We start from the raw sequence: 21,650 nt of genomic DNA on the forward strand, positions 1-21,650 counted from the left end.
AAAGTAATTTCCCTTCTTTTTTAATTGTATGACTGTTTATTTTACTTACTTACATAGCTCCATTAATTTCACAACACTTTACAGACATCTTCAGCACTGTCCCCATAGAGGCTCACAATCTAAATTTCTTATTAGTATTTCTGTTATCTGTACACTTTGTCAACAGCATATATAATTTCTCTCTGTGTGACTTATTTTTGCTGGTCAACAAAATATGGTTTTCCAGTAATTCATTTTTCACATTCTAGGTATGATAAGGACTTCTCTCCATGTGGGATTTTTGATGTTTAAGAAGGTACCATTTTTGGCTAAAACATTTCCCACATTCTGAACAGGAAAAAGGATTCTCCCCTGTGTGAGTTCTCTGGTGTGTAATAAGACCAGATTTCTGGTTAAAACATTTCTCACATTCTGAACAGGAAAAAGGCTTTGCGCCTGTGTGAGTTCTCTGGTGTCTAACAAGACCAGATTTCTGGATAAAACATTTATCACATTCTGAACAGGAAAAAGGTTTCTCCCCTGTGTGAGTTCTCTGGTGTGTAATAAGACCTGTTTTACGTGTAAAACATTTCCCACATTCTGAACATGAAAAAGGCTTCTCTCCTGTATGAGTTCTCTGGTGTCTCACAAAACTTGATTTATCTGCCCACCATTTCCCACATTCTGAACATGAAAAAAGCTTCTCCCCTATGTGAGTTCTCTGGTGTGTAACAAGATGGAATTTATATAAAAAACATTTCCGACATTCTGAACATGAATATGGCTTCTCCCCTTTGTGAATTCTTTGATGTGCAACATAAATTGATTTATGTGCAAAACATTTTCCGCATTCTGAACATGAAAAAGGCTTCTCCCCGGTGTGAGTTCTCTGATGCATAACAAATGATGATCTCTGTCGAAAACATTTCCCACATTTTGAACATGAAAAAGGCTTCTCCCCAGTGTGAGTTCTCTGATGTCTAACAAGGTGCGATTTCTCTACAAAACATTTCTCACATTCTGAACATGAAAAAGGTTTCTCCCCTGTGTGCGTTCTCTGGTGACTAACAAGACAAGATTTCCATTTAAAACATTTCCCACATTCTGAACATGAAAATGGCTTATCCTCAGTACGAATTCTCTCATGCGTGACAAGTTCTAATTTCTGGTTAAAATATCTCCCACATTTGGAAGCAGAAAATCTCTTCTCTGTGTGAATTTTTTGATGTTTAACAAAAGAGGTTTCTAGAGGAAAACGATTTCTGTGTTCTGAATGTGTATTTGTCGTCTTTGCTTTAAAAGCAGTTAGTCTTTTAATGCCTCTCTTGTGACTTTTATTTTTTTTAGTAGTCTGTAATGAATCAGAAGATAGGATCTGTTTCACTGGATCAGATGACAGATCTTGGCTGTGAAGGGATGATGGCACATCTGGAGTAATGACATTCACGTCAATTGTATCCTGTGTGATCTCAAGGTCATCTGATTTAAAAATTGATGTCAGCAGTCCCTCTGATCTCCTGGTACAGTCATCTGCAGAGAATTAAAACATTTATTATTTTTGAATAAAATATCTTGAAATTTATATTTTTAAACATTTCTACTTAAAATTTCCATATAAATGGGAAGTTATGTAGCAAAATTGGATTATTCACCAAGACAATGACCGTTCACAGTCTAATAGCGGCCATCTTGTTTTAGTGACATTTGTACATTAAGGGTATGTGCGCACATTGCGGATTTTTCCGTGCGGATTCTGCGAATTACCTGCAGATTCACTGCGGATTCTGTGTGGATTTCGCCTGCGTTTTTTATCACCTGCAAAATCCTATTATGGAACATATGTAAAACTGCGAAATCCGCACAAAGAATTGATATGCTGCAGAAAATAAACCGCTGCGTTTCTGCATGGAAATTTCCGCAGCATGAGCACTGCAGATTTGGCTTACCATAGGTTTACATGGTACTGTACAATGCATGGAAAACTGCTGTGGATCCGCAGTGCCAAATCCGCAACGTGTGCACAAACCCTTACAGCGCAGAGAGGCTGCTCCTGACGCTGCCACTGTTAACAGCAAGATTTCAGCTAGTTAGTTAGGCGGTTGTATATCAGTCAGATAGTGTAGTTAGTGTCCAGTGTGGCTGTAAAATTTACCTTCCGTAATTTTTTTTTTTTTTTTTTTTTGGGGGGGGGGGCATTATTGCTGAGGTTCACAGACAAAGCCAGCAGAGCACATGTCCAACAAGTGTGTTGTGCACTGCTTCTATTGCGCTCCATGCACCAAGTATAGTATTCTAAACATTTTTTCAGTAGCTAAACGTGAAAAAGCCTGCTGTATCCACATTTCAGCTACTTAGATAGGTGGTTATATATCAGTCAGATACTGTAAGTAGATAGTGTCCAATGTGGCTGTTAAATTTACCTACCAGCACTTTTTTTCTTTTTTGGCCATACTGAGGTGCACAAAGAAAGCCAGTAGGGCACGCGTTGTGCACTGCTTGTATTGTGATCCATGCACAAGTATAGCATTCAAATTCACTTGTAGCTAGTGAAAAAATATTAAACAGCCTGCTGTATCCTACCTTGTCATTTAGTGCTGTGGTGATTTGAAACTGTCTGCAGGCACATTAAAAAAAAATTATAATTTTTCAGTTGCAAAAAGTTAGACAACCTGCTGTATCACACTTTGTCATTTGTTAGGGTTGAAATTAAGCTGTAGAGGCCTGATCCAGAGGCCACAAAAAATTCTTCTGTTATTAACGTCATACAATAAGGGACCGAACTTTAAAAATAGTTTGTAGCTTCTAGTGTGTTATAGAGGCCTCATCCACACTCAAACAATTCTTTTTTCTGTGACTAACATGATACAGCACGCCACATTTCAACTTTGAATTTACGGTCGCTAAAATTCAGCTGTTTGCAGAGGTGGTGTAGAGTTTAAAATCTTAATTTTGGTTGTGCTCCTACCAAACTATCTGAGCAACATGACTGAGAAAAAGTGAGGCCGTGCTGGAAGGGGAATTAGGCTTGGTGTTCAAGGTGTACGTGGGGTAGGTGGTAATGTTTGTGAAAGCACTAGTGAAGCAACGTCATGTCCTATGCAAAGACAACTGAGAATTTATGTTACTGGACAGGCCACACCACTACCTTTCTTTGGCAGACGCACAGCAGTACGCCTTGTCGATGATGCCCAGAAAGAGCATGTACTCAAGTGGATGTCAAATGCAGATTCAAGTAGCCTCTCCTTTTCCTCCACCTCAACATCACACCCAGTACAGTCCACGGATGTGCACCCAAATTTCCCTTGCTTCTCCCCACGTCCCAACTATCCAACCGTTCAACTGACTGTACAGAACCACAGATGGGTGAGTCTGAAGAGCTGTTCACACATTTTATGCAATGTTCATCAGAAGTGTACTCAAAAGCTGTGCAAAGTCAAGAGGAGGAAATCTGCACCCCCAATTTTTTTCGCTCGGATCCGGGGCAGGAAGTATGGTCCAAACAGCACCCTGACCCTCGTCATCAGATGTTAACCCCTGGGGGAGGGGAGGTGATCCTAATGAGACTCAGATATCTGAGGCTCATGCAGACTGTACTGTGCGGTCAGGGCAAGAAGAGGAGTAGGGCAACTCCAATGGTGAGGAATATGATAACACAGAGGATGATGATGAGGTATTAGATCCCAGATGGCATGAACATAGAGGCACACAGCTGAGTAGGTCTTCTAAGGAGGAAGACGAGGAGGTTACTTTGTGCCGTCCGTTGCAGACACGTAGTGATGCAGCCACGAGGAGCGATGCGCTCTCAGCCACAACTGTGCCTCTGACCAGCATCGTCCGCAGATCTGCAGCTCGTAGGGGTGGCAAGGGTTGCCTAGCCTGAGCTTTTTTTGACACTGCAAAGGCTGAGCCAACTCACGTAATCTGCCAACTTTGCAAAAAAAAAGTCGAGTCGAGGTAAAAAGTGCAATAACTTGACTACTACATGTATAAACCTTCACATGCGCAATCAACATGCTTTACTGTGGGAATCCCACTGCGCAAAAATGCAGACCAGTGGAACTCAACAACCATCAGCCACCCCATCAATCGCATCTGCTGCTTCTTCCTCCTCCTCTGTTACCGCGACAACTATTGAGACACAGGTCTTTGACCGCAGAACCTCAGGTTCTTTACCCAATCGAGTCGCGCTGACTGAGAGGTCGCCTTCAGCTGTAACAGAAGCGGATATGCCTGCTGTTTCTGACCGATCTCAGAGAACGATCACACCACAAGTTTCTCAATCCACTGTAACATCTCCGCCTGCACCTCTCACGGTCCAGCAGTTTGTCCGGTTCACTGTACTCGGTCCTCTCACAGCACTGCAGCCAGCCCATGCGCCCGCAGTTGTAGTCACAGAAAAGATTGTGACTCTGGTGGCTGTGGGGACAGGTGCTGCTCCACAAGTCTTGGAATCCCCAAGGCTTGCAGGACATACCTCTACATTTAACACTTTCTCCACTGCTTCTGCCTCCTCTATCTCATCTAGGACCTCCACCTGCGCCCTCAACCTCTGCCTTCATGAGACACGTGTTCCAACAGTGGATAACGAACCCCCACCACCTCCATACTGCACAGCCAGGGCTCACCGCAAACAGACAGTCTTAAAATTGATATGCCTTGGAGATCACAGTCATTCAGCTGAAGAGCTGTGGACAGCTCTCCAGGCTGAAATTGATCAATGGCTGTTGCTGCTGAACCTGCATCCAGGGAAGGCTGTGTCCAATAACTGTGCGAACCTGGTGGTGGCCCTACGGCGAGGCAAGCTCACATACTTGCCTTCATGGCTCGCATCCTCAACCTGGTGGTACAGCGTTTTCTCAGCCACTATCCTGGCCTGGGTGAACTGCTCCAGAAAGAACGTAAGCTGTGTGCTCATTTTCTCCGTTCGCACCCCTCTGCTCATCGACTTTCATTGGTACAGAGGTCTTTGCCATGCCAGTTAACAGGTTGATATGCGATGTGCTGACACAGTGGAATTCCACTCTGCACATGTTGCAGCGACTGTGGCAGCAGCAACGAGCCCTGATGCAATATGTCATGTCATATAGTCTGGGCCAATGCAGTACGGACGTGGCGCATATCATGTTTACAGAGTGGGCACAGATTAAGGACCTCTGTGTCATGATCCAGGCTGGGGTTTGTTTCTTGTTATTCTCTCCTCAGTCTGGTCATGCGGGGGTTAACTCTCTATGCCTCGTTCTGTGTGGCTATTTCAGTCTGCAGTGGCCTGCAGACCAATGTTAGTGATAGTTCATGCTTCCAGGCTAGAGCAGCTGACACCCTTGATACCGCGTTTCCTGCCTCCCCACTTGTCTTAGTGTTCATTCCCTGTTCTTGGACCTTTTGGTATGTGACCCAGCTTGTCTTCTGACCCGTTTTACGGTCTCTCATCTCGGTTATATCTGCTCCTGTCTGGCTCTGACTTCTGGCTTGACCTTTAACCACGTGCATTACTGTGACCTCTGGTACTCCTTGTCCTGACAGTTTCTGACTTGGCTCGTCTGACCACTCTTTTGCCATCAGGTGGCGCTTGTGCTGCTGCTTGGTGGTGTTATGCTGTGTGTGCAACCTCTCTTTCCTCACCAGCATCCCCTGGTGGAGGTTGCACTATACTCCACTGCAGCAGCATTACACTCTGCACAGATTTGAAATGGCTGCTAAGATGGTTAGCGCTGAAACTGCCATCATCAGCATCGCTATTCCGGTCATCTATATGCTGGAGCAGACTTTGAATAGCCTGCGTGAGGAGATGGGGTGGTCCCAGAAAAAGAGGAGGAAGCAAAGGAGACTGCGGAAGTGATAACATTGTCTCTAAGTTCAAGACTGTCATCACACAGGCAGGTGCCTAGGGAGGGTGGACTACTACGATCGAGAGGGGCTGGTGAAAACAGACAAACTTATCGAAGGTGCAAGATCCGAGGAACAAATGGAGGAGGAAGAGGTGATGGGCGACCAATTGTCAGATGAAGAGGATAATCCTTCCCTCTCTGTTGTTCATAGCTGGCAGGAGGGGACAGAGGAAACGAGCCTCATTGTTACCCAGCCACCAACACAGCATGGGATCGGACCTCATGATAGAGCCCGACATATGAGTGCCTTCTTGCTGCATTATCTGCAACATGATTCCCGTATAGTTATGATTAGGAATAATGCTGACTACTGGGTTGCCACTTTATTAGATCCACGTTATAAAACCAAATTTTTCCAGATGATTCCCGCCCTAGAAAGGGACCTGCAAATGCTGGAGTTGTAAAGGACAGTAGTCGTGGCTGGGCTTTTCGGGTGTCTGGTGTCTTGGCCTACCTCTACAGGGAAAAAGTGTTCCTTATATTGCCTCGTGCTGTCAGTGTCCCCTTTGCTTCACTGGCAAGCGGCTGCTTCTGGATCCCAATAAATAGACAGTCCAGGGCAACTCTATACAGAACAGATTTATTTACTTCAGGACACAGCACATCCAAATAGTCTTCAGCATTTCCTTCACAGTTGTTACAGCATTTCACTTCCTCTTTCCCTTCTCTGTTCCCTGCATCACTAAGTGTATCTGCTGGTCGGGGCATCTCAGACGGCCCCTCAGTGTCCTCACTGTAAAGTGTTACTACCAGAGGTGTATCTAGCCTTTCCTGCACCCGGGTCAAAGGATCAGTTTGGCGTCCCCCCCCAAACCTCCCTCATTTGAACCTTAACTCTATTGAAACTGTATGACCAAGCCAAGGTACATTCCTGAATCCTCATAATGTTAAAATAGATTCCAATAAAAGTAAAATTAATTGAGACATCAGTAGGTTAAGTGTTTTAGAATATCCATATTGAATAAGGAGCCCCATATAATGCTCCCTAAAGGTTAATAATGGCCCCATAAGATGCTCCATAGACACATTTGCCCAATATAGTGCGGCAGAAACGTTGATTATGGCCCCATAAGATGCTCCATGAAGATATTTGCGCCATATAGTGCTGCAGAAACGTTGATTATGGCCCCATAAGATGCTCCATAGATACATTTGCCCCGTATAGTGCTGCAGAAATGTTAATTATGGCCCCATACATATACTTGCCCCATATAGTGCTGCACAAATGCTATGGCCCCATAAGATGATCCATACAGACACTCCCCCCATTTGCTGTTGCTGCGATAAAAAAAAAAGTCGCATACTCACCTCTCGTCGCTCAGGCCCCCGGCACTTTCAATATTCGCCGCTCCTCGTTCCAGCCTCTGCTCCATCTTCAGCGTCTTCTGCACTGAAGTTCAGGCAGAGGGCGTGCACTATCCACGTCACCACGCCCTCTGACCTCAGCGCCACTGCAGAAGACGCTGAAGACGGAGTGGCGGCTGGAACGAGGAGCAGGTGAACATCGAGCTGCGCTCCCCCTCCCCGTTATACTCACCTGCTCCTGGTGCGGTACAGTCCCTGCTTCCCCGGCGCCGGCAGCTTCTTCCTGAACTGAGCGGTCACCGTTACCGCTCATTACAGTAATGAATATGCGGCTCAACCCCTATGGTAGGTGGAGCCGCATATTCATTAGTGTAATGAGCGGTACCATGTGACCCCTCAGTACAGGAAGAAGCTGGGGCGCCGGGGAGCCAGGGACCTGCAGGGACCGCGCCGGGAGCAGGTGAGCATAATTAGACAGCCCCGGCTCCCCCTCCCCTACCGACCTCTGGGTATGACTCGACAAGGAACATCCTTGGACAGCCACATCATCAGGTGGCCCACTGGCGCCCACCTGTCAGCTGCGCCCGGGGCACATGCCCCGGCTGCCCCCCCTGGATACGCCACTGGTTACTACTGGTCTGCCCATTCGCCCCGGGCATCAGAGATTAATCTCATGAAGCTATCCGCCACTTTCTGGAGCGACCTGCCCGTACACTTTTACGGTGACCTCTTTGTCTTCCTCTGTTTCCTTCCTCCCTCTACTGTAGGATCTGCTGTACTATGCTCTTCTAGGTGTCCCCTGGATGGCTGGGCACACGCTTGAACGTTACGGGTTTTACACGCAGCTAGGGCATATTGCCCACCCGAGCACTGTGGGCTTCCCGCCCTAGACTGACTCCAGACAAGGAAGTCCTGTCCTATTACTCCCCAGCAAACCCCTCCTATGGTTAACTATTTACAGCATGACTAGAATAAGGGCTCTGTACTCCCATCTAGTGGCTTTGGCACTGACTGCACTGTCCCTATAATATACAGTGTACAGCAACAAACAGCACATTATACATAGGTAATACAACAACATGAAATATACACGCTCAATCACAGTATAAATATACACTGCTCAAAACAATAAAGGGAACACTTAAACAACAGAATATAACTCCAAATAAATCAAACTTCTGTGAAATCAAACTTTCCACTTAGGAAGCAACACTTACAATCAATTTCACTTTTTGTTGTGCAAATGGAATAGACAACAGATGGAAATTATTGGCAATTATCAAGACACACTCAATAAAGGAGTGGTGTTCTGCAGGTGGGGACCACAGACCACATTTCAGTACCAATGCTTTCTGGCTGATGTTTTGGTCACTTTTGAATGTTGGTTGTGCTTTCACACTCGTGGTAGCATGAGACGGACTCTACAACCCACACAAGTGACTCAGGTAGTGCAGCTCATCCAGGATGGCACATCAATACGAGCTGTGGCAAGAAGGTTTGCTGTGTGTGTCAGCGTAGTATCCAGAGCCTGGAGGCGCTACAAGGAGACAGGCCAGTACACCAGGAGACGTGGAGGGGGCCGTAGGAGGGAAACAACAGAGCAGCAGGACCGCTACCTCAGCCTTTATGCAAGGAGGAACAGGAGGAGAACTGCCAGAGCCCTGCAAAATGACCTCCAGCAGGCCACAAATGTGTGTGTGTCTGCACAAACGGTTAGAACTGACTCCATGAGGATGGTCTGAGTGCCGTACGTCCACAGATGGGGGTTGTGCTCGCAGCCCAACACCGTGCAGGACGCTTGGCATTTGCCACAGAACACCAGGATTAGCAAATTAGCCACTGCACCCTGTGCTCTTCACAGATGAAAGGTTGACACTGAGCACATGTGACAGACGTGACAGAGTCTGGAGACGCTGTGGAGAGGGATCTGCTGCCTGAAACATCCTTCAGCTTTACCAGTTTGGCAGTGGGTCAGTAATGGTGTGGGGTGGCATTTCTTTGGAGGGCCACACAGCCCTCCATGTGGTCGCCAGTTGTAGCCTAACTGCCATTAGGTACCGAGATGAGTTCCTCAGACCCCTTGTGAGAACATATGCAGGTGCACTGGGCCCTGGGTTCCTCCTAATGTAGAACAATGCCAGACCTCATGTGGCTGGAATGTATCAGCAATTCCTGCAAGATGAAGGCATTGAAGCTATGGACTGGCCCGCCTGTTCCCCAGACCTGAATCCGATTGAACACATCTGGGACATCATGTCTCGCACCATCCACCAACGTCACGTTGCACCACAGACTGTCCAGGAGTTGGTAGATGCTTTAGTCCAGGTCTGGGAGGAGATCCCTCAGGAGACCATCCGCCGCCTCATCAGGAGCATGCCCAGACATTGTAGGGAGGTCATACAGGCACGTGGAGGACATACACACTACTAAGCAACATTTCCTTGCCTTGAGGCATTTCCACTGAAGTTGGATCAGCCTGTAACTTCATTTTCCACTTTGATTTTGATCATCATTCCAACTCCAGACCTCCATGAAATATTCATTTAGATTTACATTGATCATTTTTAGGTTTTATTGTTCTCAACACATTCCACTAGGTAATGAATAAAGATTTACAACTGGAATATTTCATTCAGTGACATCTAGGATGTGGAATTTTAGTGTTCCCTTTATTTTTTTGAGCAGTGTATTTTGTCTGGTATCACAATCTGAGTAAGGAACATACAAATTTTAAGTTTGAAAATCACAAATCTTTCTAAATTATTTGGCAATTTTCAAAAATAAACGCAAAATACATCAACCTAAAATTACCAGAAACATAAAGTACAATTTGTCACAGAAAAATAATATTTCAGCATCACTAGAATCAAAATAAGCATGCAAAGTTGTCATCATATAAAGTGACATGAAACAAAGGGCCTGATTAGGAACACAAAACTGGCTGCAAGAAGTGGTTAAATTAGAGTATTTTGGGCACTAACTAATGTAGACAAAACTGTGACTATAGACAAGTAGACATTACTGAAATGATCAAATTCAACAGTTTTCATCAGAGAAAAATGATTACGGTAACTATTTGTGAAGCCTCTCTGGAGTAATTAAGAGTATGCAGCTTTGTGGCATTTGGCAATCTAAACTATCATAGTGGCCAATATTTTCTGTCAGATGAGTTTCTTGAAGAAATATTATACTTAAAAAAAAACTTTTTACAATAGTGCAAAATGGAGGTGTCTTAACCCCTTTCTGATATCAGACGTAATATTCCGTCCATGTGCCCTGGGCCTATTTGACCATGGACAGAATGTTACGTCTGAGCGATCGCCCGCTCACACAGGGTGTCAGCTGATTCTGACAGCTGACACCCGGCACTAAGTGCCAGGAGTGGTCACAGACCGCTCCCGGCACTTTAACCCCCAAAATGCTGTGATTGAACACAATCGCAACATTCTGGGAGCAGGCAGAGGGCTGACAGCCTGGGAAAATTGAAGAGATAAAACTGATCTGGGGCTACTCCGCAATGACATGTCAAATTTGGGAGAGAAAGTTCAAGAGCTGGAGGACAGAATCTCGAGTCTGGATGACCAAACGGCGCCCTTACCAGAACGTATCCGAGTGATAGAACAAAAAATGGAAATGTACGCACAAAAATACGATGATTTAGAGAACAGACTGAGGCGAAACAATATCCACATATTGGATTGCCCGAAACGGCAGAAGGAAATAATCCAAGTGACTTTATGAAAAATTGGATATGTGATCTATTTCCGGGAGACAAATATTTGCCCCATATAATGCTGCACAAATGCTGATTATGGCCCCATATACACATTTGCCCCATATGCTGTTGCTGCGACTAAAAAAAAAATAAAAAAATCACACTCACCTCTCGTCGTTCAGGCCCCCAGCACTTGCTATAATCCACCACTGGGCGCTGCTCAGTCTTCCTCTGCACGGACGTTCAGGCAGAGGGCGGCGCGCACACTAATCGCATCATCGCGCCCTCTGACCTGTGCGTCACTGCAGAGGAAGACGGAGCGGCGCCCAGCGGTGGAACGTGGCCAGGAGAATATCGAGCAATGCCCCCATACTCACCTACTCATGGTGCGGTCCCTGCTTCTCCGGCGCTGACATCTTCTTCCTGTATTGAGCGGTCACTTGGTACCGTTCATTACAGTAATGAATATGCGGCTCCACCCCTATGGGAGTGGAGTCGGGTCCATATTCATTACTGTAATGAGCAGTACCATGTGACCGCTCACTACAGGAAGAAGCTGCCAGCGCCCGGAGAACCAGGGACACCACGCCAGGAGCAGGTGAGTATTATTAGACAGCTGCCGCTCCCCCTCCCCTGCCGACCCCTGGGAATGACTCGAGGATAAGCCGAGAGGGACAATTTCAGTTTAAAAAAAATGGGCTGAAATTCTCAGCTTATACTCGAGTATACGGTATATTCATATCTGTATATCATTGGAATGACTACTTGGAAATTTAATATTTCTCTGAATTTTATATCTGACTATTGGAATATAGTCTATACCTGCATAGGCTTGTTGAGATGTTAATATACTGGTTAACTAAAAGATGTTTTAACCCACCCCGAATATATTACACAGGAGGAATGGCAGTATTGTCTGTTGAAAAGATGCGGTTCATGATCTGATTTTATACCTCCCCCATGTTATTATTTGTAGGAAAGGCTGATGGAGATTTTTAAGAATCCGTATTCTGATGGTGCAAGGTACCCATTTCTGCTAGTGCTGACGTCTCTGTCCCTGGCCCAAACACCCAGTTACCCTTCGGGTTCAGCAAAAACTGGGTGGTTGGACCAACAAGTCTGTATATGCCTTTTGTGAGGAAATTATGTTAGGGGTATACATTGAATCTATTGTAACTGTTATTAGTGGTTCAGATAAATAGATAGAAAAGAATATAAGAGTTTCTACTTATGCCTATACTTAAGTTTTGGGAAGTTTATAGGCATCTCCAGTTGTATTTCTATGGCCATTATTGCTCAATGGTTCTAGAACTAATTGCAATTTCAGTTAATTATAGGCATTGCACATATACTTTATCGTCCAAGGGTAATCTGTATGATGAATCTAAATATGCAAATTGCCTCTTCTGAGAAAAAGAGGACTTAACTCTATAGCGCCACCTGTTGGTAGTAGCGATCCTACAAGTCACAATCAACCCTTTAACAAGTCGTGCAATGAATGAATCTAAACACTCTAGAAGGGAATAGTATCCTATATCAAAATTTCATATGGAGTCTATATGGCGTCACTTAAATTCCTTTCATGGAACATTAAGGGGCTGGGAAATGCTAGGAAACGGAATATGGTGCTCTCCCAAATACGTTAAACGCAGGCTCAGATAATATGTCTTCAGGAAACCCACTTAACACCAGACACTATATCCAGAATGAATAAACCATGGATACAATGGCAAAAACATGCTACACACACATCCTATTTTAGAGGGGTAGTTACTATTGTGCACAAATCACAGATGGTCGGTTCAAGTGATGAAGAGACCTGGAGGGTAGATTTGATTTTTATATACACATTTATAGATATGGTGCCCTATGTGTTACTCAATATTTACAACCCATCACCGGCCAAGATGGATATACTCCAACAGGCAGTGATTTTTGTATCACAGTATCAGAATGCCAAAATGTTATGTATGGGAGATTTCAATATGGTTCTCAATGTACATTTTTGCATAGAATGAGCGCTGCAAATTCTAGGTCTGGTAATCAGGACACCACTGCCTTACATACTTTCATAACGGAGATGGGCAGGATTGATTTATGGAGGCAGCAGCATCCATTTAATAAAGCATTCTCCTGTTATACACCAGCCACTCGATGCTTATCTAGAATAGATCATGTAATAGTGCTGTGTTTTCGGATCTGAGTAAAATTGAATATTCCCCTAGGGAAGTCAGATCATGCTCCATTGGTGGTATGCCTTCATCTAGGGGGCCCTAACAGACCCAAGAGATTCCACATACATCCGTTTTGGTTGTCCCTTATAGAATAACAGATCAATTGGAGATATTTATAGCAGATCATGGTGATATCCCTGATAGATTGGTAGTATGGGACACACTTAAAGCATATTTGAGTGGATTTGTCAGGTCCACAATCTCGTATATTAAAAGGGAGTCATCTATTGGGGAACAGAAGCTTGCTGAGTAATGTAAATCGCTAGAAGCTGAGTACATGACAAATTTCGGAATTGGATCAAGTTACTTTACTGCATGCCAACAGCCAATATCCTTGTAAATGGAATACTGTCGGAATACTTTGACCTAGGTAGAGGAACCCGGCAAGGCTGCCCCCTGTCCCCAATGCTCTTCGCACTAGCGATAGAGCCTATTGCTCTTAAGATCAGACAGGACCCTTTGGTAGAGGGCATCAATATAAATTTCAGAATAGATAAGGTGGGATTATATGCGGATGACCTGGTACTCTTCCTAAATAAAGTGGAACAATCCCTCCCGAGAGCAACTGACCTCATTAACTATTTTGGGGAATTGTCGGGTCTCAAAATGAATTGGAGTAAATCTGTGGTCATGCCTCTTGTAGAAAATATGGCTGAACCTGTGATGTTTGGATTGCAAGTAGTACAAAAGTTCAAATACTTAGTCATTATAATTAATCATAACCCAATTAAGGACCTTAAGGATAACGTATACCCCTTATATGATATGATGAAGAAAAGGTTTGAGATCTGGTCTCAGCTTCCCCTATCTGTGTGGGGCAGAATTGGCTTAATCAAAATGATAATTCTCCCAAAAAGTTTGTATGTGTTGGAACAGTCATTAACTAAAGTCCCCAAAGGTTTTTTTTAAAAAATACATGGCATGATGGCGACATTCATATGGGGATCATCAAGGCCCAAATTAAGTATTGGATCTCTGCAGAGACCAAAAAACCAGGGTGGATACACAGTACCTGACCTACTTTTGTATTATCTGGCCGATCAGATACGTTACTTGAAGCAGTGGATAGGTAGGGGCAGACTTGCTAATCCAGAAGCTCATCTTATACACTTCTTAGATGGGAATACACTATGGACAATATTAGAAGGATCATGTAGATCGCCACAAGGTTTATTGTTTGCACACAGTTTGGCGATACAGGTGTGCCGAGAAAGTAAGCGTATCATGAAATTCACTGACTAATTGGGAGAGACCTCCGGTTGTCATGCCAACACACCGGTGACCCGCGATCATGTGAAGGGGGTTACCGGTGTGCGTATTTCCAGCGTGATTGCTGGAAGCATTTGTTAAATGCCGCTGTCAGAGATTGACAGCAGCATTTAACTGGTTAATAGAAGCGGGTGGATCGTGATTCCAATGGCGGCTATTGCAAGCACATGTCAGCTGTTCAAAACAGCTACTATTACTCCCGATGTCGGAAAGGGGTTAAAGACTATCAGAGTTGTAGACTCACTTACACACTGTGAGGACTGGCGGAATGCACCGAGTTAATATGGATGTTATAATTGGTGCGTTCGCAGCCTGAGGTCCACAGTGTAGGAGACAACCTGCTGCTAGGAAATGACGGCACTATATGGCGGTATAAGTGAACTCAGTTACTTCACCGAGTCACACAGAAAAGAACACGCTGTGCCCTGTTAGCGTTACAGGGGAACACAGCTAACTGCTGAGCTGATGGCAGTCAGTGGTCACGCACACAGAGAAGCACCACACAAAAACTCCTCACCGGAGGTGCCGGTATTCTAGGGGCTTATTTCAGCCGGGTCCCTGAATACAATCATACAGGCGCGACCACAATTAGCAAGCTCATAACATGAAGTGATACTAGCGCATGGCCGTGCGGCCATGCAAACCTTTTATAGCTGCAGCAGCTTCAGGACCTTCCTAGAGGACCAATGGAAGCTGCTAATAGGCATTGACCGAAATGATGATACCCTAACTTTCTATTTTGTTGCACAACCGTTTGAGGCAATCACTGCAATCAAACGATTCCGGTAACTGTCAATGAGACTTCTGCACCTCTTGACAGATATTTTGGCCCACTCCTCAAGAGCAAATTGCTCCAGCTGTCTCCTGTTTGAAGGTTGCCTTTTCCAGACGTCAATGTTCAGCTCTTTTGAAAGATGTTCAATAGGATTTAGGTCAGGGCTCATAGAAGGCCACTTCAGAATAGTCCAATGTTTTTTTGTTAGCCATTCTTGGGTATTTTTAGCTGTGTGTTTTTGGTTATTATCCTGTTGCAAGACACATGACCTGTGACGGAAACCAAGCTTTCTGACACTGGGCAGTACATTTCTCTCTAGAATGTCTTGATATTTCATTGTACCCTGCACGGATTCTAGACACTCTGTGCCAGATTCAGCAAAGCAGCCCCAGAACATAACAGAGCCTCCTCCATGTTTCACAGGAGGGACAGTTTTCTTTTCTGGATATGCTTCATTTTTCATCTGGGAACATAGAGCTGATGTGCCTTGCCAAAAAGTTCCATTTTTGCCTCATCTGTCCATAGCACATTCTCCCAGAAGCTTTGTGGCCGCTTAACGTGTAGTTTGGCAAATTCCAGTCTGGCCCATGAAGTCCACTTTGGCTGATACAACAACGGATGGTGCAATCTGACACTGATGATCCTTGAGCTTGAAGTTCACTTTTAATCTGTTTAGAAGTTTTTCTGGTCTCTTTTGTTACCATTCGTATTATCCGTCTTTTTGATTTGTCATCAATTTTCCTCCTTCGGCCACATCCAGGGAGGTTGGCTACAGTCCCATGGATCTTAAATTTCTGAATAATATGTGCAACTGTAGTCACAGGAACATCAGGCTGCTTAGAGATGGTCTTATAACTTTTACCTTTAACATGTTTGTCTATAATTTTCTTTCTAATCTCCTGAGACAACTCTTTCCTTCGCTTCCTCTGGTCCATGTTGAGTGTGATACACACCATGTCACCAAACAGCACAGTGAGTATCTGAAGCTCTATATACAGGCCCACTCACTGATTCCAAGATTGTAGAAACCTGTGATGCTCGTTAGTGGACAGACCTTGATTTAACATGTCCCTTTTGTCACATTATTTTCAGGGGTACCATCATTTCTGTCCAGGCCTATGTCATGAGCTTTATTTTTTATTTTTTCAATTCTGTGGAAGCATGCTTGAAATGCAATGTCTGACTTTCATTTGTTCATTTTCATAGATTTTTTATTTGTTATTACTTTTGTCAGATTCAAGTTATTTCTGTGACCATTGTGGGTTTTTCTGTCATTAAACGAGGGGTACCAACAATTTTGACCATGTGTGTAATTGAGGTAGGCCAATCCCACCACAATCAAACATACCATACAGAATGACCCTGTAAAAAAATATATTTTTTTTCATTTTATGTTACATCCTCAACAATAAGATATGCTCGGGGGAGAGCTACATCACTAAACCAGAATTGCACTCATTTATGACGGACCATTGGAGCTACTAGGAGTTCTGACCAGAAAAGTAGAGAAAGCATTAGTGCTTCTCATTTCAGTACTAAATGTGCACTAATTCGAAATTTCTTAGGATCAAAAACATAATGGAGTTTATGATGTGAACTGAGGCCATGAAACCAGGGCTCGAGCCATGCCAACACATCTCCTGCAGACATGAATACATTTATATTACAGCCATCAACCACGCACAGCTTAGAACTATATTCATTTCATAGGTGTAATTTTTTTTGTATAGATTATCGCATTCCTGTTTGAAGTCGGTCAGTTTAAAAAGAAAATGAAAAGTCAGGATAAAGGGAAAATCTGTTGTTACCGCACTGAAAAATTAACTTGGTCCTCACTGCACAATTAATGTTGTCGATCATAAAAGCGAAATTTTACTAGAAAGGCTGGACCTGGTCTTGTAGGGGCCATATGAGCAAATTCAGCAGCACTGAAAAGATAGATTCATCCAATAATATATGAGGATTCTAGGAAGGTAACAGAACCATTGCCATGTTCTTGCTCTTGGAGGACATAGAGCTTACAACCTGTAGGATCCACATACCCTCTGAAATTAGAAAGGTTTTCAATGTGTAAAATAATTTAAACAGTTTCGGGGGTGAGGCGGGAAGAGAATGTTGTGGTCTGAACGCAAAAAGATGATAACACGATTGTGATATGGCCGAACTACACCAACAATAAAGCAGCCACAGCCAGTAACTAAGATGAAACTGTGACTCTGTATTTAGTAGTTACCACTTACCTGGACGGTTATCTGTAGGAATCTCCTCTTTACACTGCTCATCACCCCTCACATTTGTCTCTGTAGCATTAATATAGGTCAGATCTTCACCCTGAAACAAATAGTGTAAAGGTCACAGACAGATGGAGAAGTCACCTATGATCAGCTCTAATCCTGCCATCTCCACCGTTCTCATTACACAAGTATAAAAAATATAATACTGGTGGATAAAACAAGACCTAACATAAGACCTTCACAGCCGTCTACACATCATAGGGGAGATCTCATGACACCTCCTCTTCATCTACCTGATGATCCTGAGGAACATTGGGATTTTCTTGTTTTTGGTCCTGTGGAAGAAGAGGATGGGGACATCTCTCTGGTGTTGTTCCCATACTGGATAGAACTGAAGGAAACACATACAGGAACTGAATTAATTCTTTAGGTACAAATAACTATGTATTTACTCCTATTACCTGGTGATGTGAGGGGCCGGGGAACCTTTATCATGACGTTCTTGAACAGATCTTTGTGTCCTTCTAAATACTCCCACTCCTCCATGGAGAAATAGACGGCAACATCCTGACACCTTATAGGAACCTGACACATACAATGATACTGTCATCCACTCAAATCCTTCATAGCATTCCTGAATAATGACCCACCATTCCCAGCAGTGTCACCTCTCCAATCAGCAGCTCAATCATCTTGTAGGCGAGTTCTAGGATCTTCTGGTCATTGATGTCCTCATGTATCAGGATGTGAGGTGGGGGCCCCATGATTGAGGGATGGGGAAGACCCCTGAGCCCAGACACACAGGCCTGACAACGTTCACTACAGGTCTTCTTCACTACTGTGTAATCCTGGTAATGGAGACACATTAATACATTTCACTACAGACATTTCCAGAGTTCTCACCTCTCCAGTTCTGTCCATCTGTTATTCCCACAGATAAGAATGATGTAATGTGACGTTATCAGAATCTCTCACCTCCCCAGTAAGCCAGAAGAGGATCTCTAGGTTGAGTTGTAATAATTTCTCTGCCATTTTGTTTTTGTCCATATCCATCCTTGATGGGTAAATCAGAAAAATTCTCTAAATATTGGAGATCTCCACTGAAAGGATCAAATGTCGTAGGGCCCTGAATGTGAAAAAGATAAGCCGATGTAACACCATAAAGAATACTGTGTAATGCAATTACTGGAGATAGTAAGGGGAAACATAATTTGTAGGTGTTGTGTTCTCTAGTCTCATATGGACTGGAACATCAGTTGAATACCTGACCAAGTAATCTCCTCCATGCTCCCAATCACTAGCTATGATGGCTATTGTCTCAGCAACTAATTGGCCATAGGTATCACAAGTTTGTTGGGACTGACAAGGAAATAAAGAAACTGGTGGAAAGCTCAAGCAGTCGTGGCACAGGAGTAGTGTGAAATCATTGATATGTTAAACTCTTTACTACATTCAGTTTTTTTCCTGACATCTACTAAGAAAACCTATATACTTTAGAACACACAACAAACAGAAAAAAGTGTAAGGAGCCCACAGTTACAGTACAGACCAAAAGTTTGGACACACCTTCTCATTTAAAGATTTTTCTGTATTTTCATGACTATGAAAATTGTACATTCACACTGAAGGCATCAAAACTATGAATTAACACATGTGGAATTAGATACTTAACAGAAAAGTGTGAAACAACTGAAATTATGTCTTATATTCTAGGTTCTTCAAAGTAGCCACTTTTTGCTTTGCTGACTGCTTTGCCCACTCTTGGCATTCTCTTGATGAGCTTCAAGAGGTAGTCACCGGGAATGGTTTTCACTTCACAGGTGTGCCCTGTCAGGTATAATAAGTGGGATTTCTTGCCTTATAAATGGGGTTGGGACCATCAGTTGTGTTGTGCAGAAGTCTGGTGGATACACAGCTTATAGTCCTACTGAATAGACTGTTAGAATTTGTATTATGGCAAGAAAAAAAGCAGCTAAGTAAAGAAAAACGAGTGGCCATCATTACTTTAAGAAATGAAGGTCAGTCAGTCTGAAAAATTGGGAAAACTTTGAAAGTGTCCCCAAGTGCAGCTGCAAAAACCATCAAGCGCTACAAAGAAACTGGCTCACATGAGGACCGCCCCAGGAAAGGAAGACCAAGAGTCACCTCTGCTTCTGAGGATAAGTTTATCCGAGTTACCAGCCTCAGAAATCGCAGGTTAACAGCAGCTCAGATTAGAGACCAGGTCAATGCCACACAGAGTTCTAGCAGCAGACACATCTCTACAACAACTGTTAAGAGGAGACTTTGTGCAGCAGGCCTTCATGGTAAAATAGCTGCTAGGAAACCACTGGTAAGGACAGGCAACAAGCAGAAGAGACTTGTTTGGGCTAAAGAACACAAGGAATGGACATTAGACCAGTGGAAATCTTTGCTTTGGTCTGATGAGTCCAAATTTGAGATCTTTGGTTCCAACCACCGTGTCTTTGTGCGATGCAGAAAAGGTGAACGGATGGACCCCTCATGCCTGGTTCCCACCGTGAAGCATGGAGGAGGAGGTGTGATGGTGTGGGGGTGCTTTGCTGGTGACACGGTTAGGTATTTATTCCAAATTGAAGGCATACTGAACCAGCATGGCTACCACAGCATCTTGCAGCGGCATGCTGTTCCATCCTGTTTGCGTTTAGTTGGACCATCACTTATTTTTCAACAGGACAATGACCCCAAACACACCTCCAGGCTGTGTAAGGGCTATTTGATTAAGAAGGAGAGTGATGGGGTGCTACGCCAGATGACCTGGATTCCACAGTCACCAGACCTGAACCCAATAGAGATGGTTTGGGGTGAGCTGGACTGCAGAGTGAAGGTAAAAGGGCCAACAATTGCTAAGCATCTCTGGGAACACCTTCAAGATTGTTGGAAGACCATTCCCGGTGACTACCTCTTGAAGCTCATCAAGAGAATGCCAAGAGTGTGCAAAGCAGTCATCAAAGCAAAAGGTGGCTACTTTGAAGAACCTAGAATATAAGACATAATTTCAGTTGTTTCACACTTTTTTGTTAAGTATATAATTCCACATGTGTTAATTCATAGTTTTGATGCCTTCAGTGTGAATGTACAATTTTCATAGTCATGAAAATACAGAAAAATCTTTAAATGAGAAGGTGTGTCCAAACTTTTGCTCTGTACTGTATCTGAGGTAACTGAGAGACAACATCCATTATTGTATCTGAGGCAGAAAGACAGAGGCAGAGCGCCTCCTCCATTATATCTGGGGCACAGAGAGGGGGAGGCCTGTGTTCCCCATAGACACATCCCAATATATCGCAGTGACAGCCGGGGCCTAACACTGGGGTCCTAGAATGGGGTAATTAAATTATAAAAGAGAAAACAACAAGGTAAAATCCAGCTACATTCACTAAAGAGAAAAAGTCCTACTGCTGGGATAATCTGTCCCCAGAATGTCTCCATTACATGTACAGCTCCCCCCGCAGATAACAGCCCCTCATACATCTATAGCACCGGCCCCGGGGGCCACATCTCCAGCCCTGGGAAACTGATCCAGGAGGTCGGTGCTGTGTCCCGGGGTCATCTGTATCTGCACCAGGAGTGGGGAAAGGGGAGGAGTTATTTATTAGGAGGTGGGTGGTGCCATATTGTGGGGAGCAACTTGTACTGTCATAATGTGTGTGGGGGGTGGCCGGTACTGGGGGAGCATTATACTGTGTGTGGGGGGAGCAGAGGGGGCACTGTACTAGGTAAGGAATATGTGTCTCCTTACTTAGTTGGGTCTAAAGGAAAGGGAAGATTTTTATAAAATGACAACAGAAAAGCACCAAAATAGTCTCAGCACTGAAGGGGTTACTGCCCCCGCCCAGTAATGGGGAACCTCCAGCACCTACCTCCACCTGCAGAGCCGCACACCACATATATGGCTGCTCTGTGCACACAGGACCTGTGATGAGGTCACAGGAGGGGAGGAGTCAGGGGTCACATGATCAGGGGCCTCAGTGTATGCAGGACTCTGCTGTGCTGGTTGTCATGGTGCTGGATGAGGGGAAGTTTATGTGTGGGGTCAGGAGGGGTTTACAGGGTGGATGTAGCAGAGCCGTGTGTGTACGAGGTGTACGGAGCGGAGCTGTGTGTGTACGAGGTGTACGGAGCGGAGCCGTGTGTGTACGAGGTGTACGGAGCGGAGCCGTGTGTGTGAGGTGTGTGGAACAGAACTGCGTGTGTATGGAGCGTAGCTGCGTATGTACGAGGTGTACGGAG

General features: G+C 44.3%; 1 protein-coding gene across 1 annotated transcript; it reads right to left on the minus strand.

Annotated features, from left to right (window-relative positions):
* Positions 1 to 21: 21 nt before the first annotated feature.
* Positions 22 to 21,338, minus strand: LOC143766223 (uncharacterized). The gene is made up of 7 exons (XM_077253731.1): positions 21,281 to 21,338; positions 18,375 to 18,525; positions 18,068 to 18,247; positions 17,861 to 17,984; positions 17,693 to 17,790; positions 17,406 to 17,496; positions 22 to 1,509 (listed from the first exon to the last, which is right to left on the minus strand). Exons 2-7 carry the CDS (start codon positions 18,450 to 18,452, stop codon positions 245 to 247), a joined length of 1,836 nt encoding a protein of 611 aa, XP_077109846.1. The 5' UTR covers positions 18,453 to 18,525; positions 21,281 to 21,338; the 3' UTR covers positions 22 to 244.
* Between the last annotated feature and the right edge of the window lie 312 nt (positions 21,339 to 21,650).

This window comes from Ranitomeya variabilis, chromosome 4 (assembly GCF_051348905.1).
Source record: "Ranitomeya variabilis isolate aRanVar5 chromosome 4, aRanVar5.hap1, whole genome shotgun sequence".
Lineage (NCBI taxonomy): Eukaryota > Metazoa > Chordata > Amphibia > Anura > Dendrobatidae > Ranitomeya > Ranitomeya variabilis.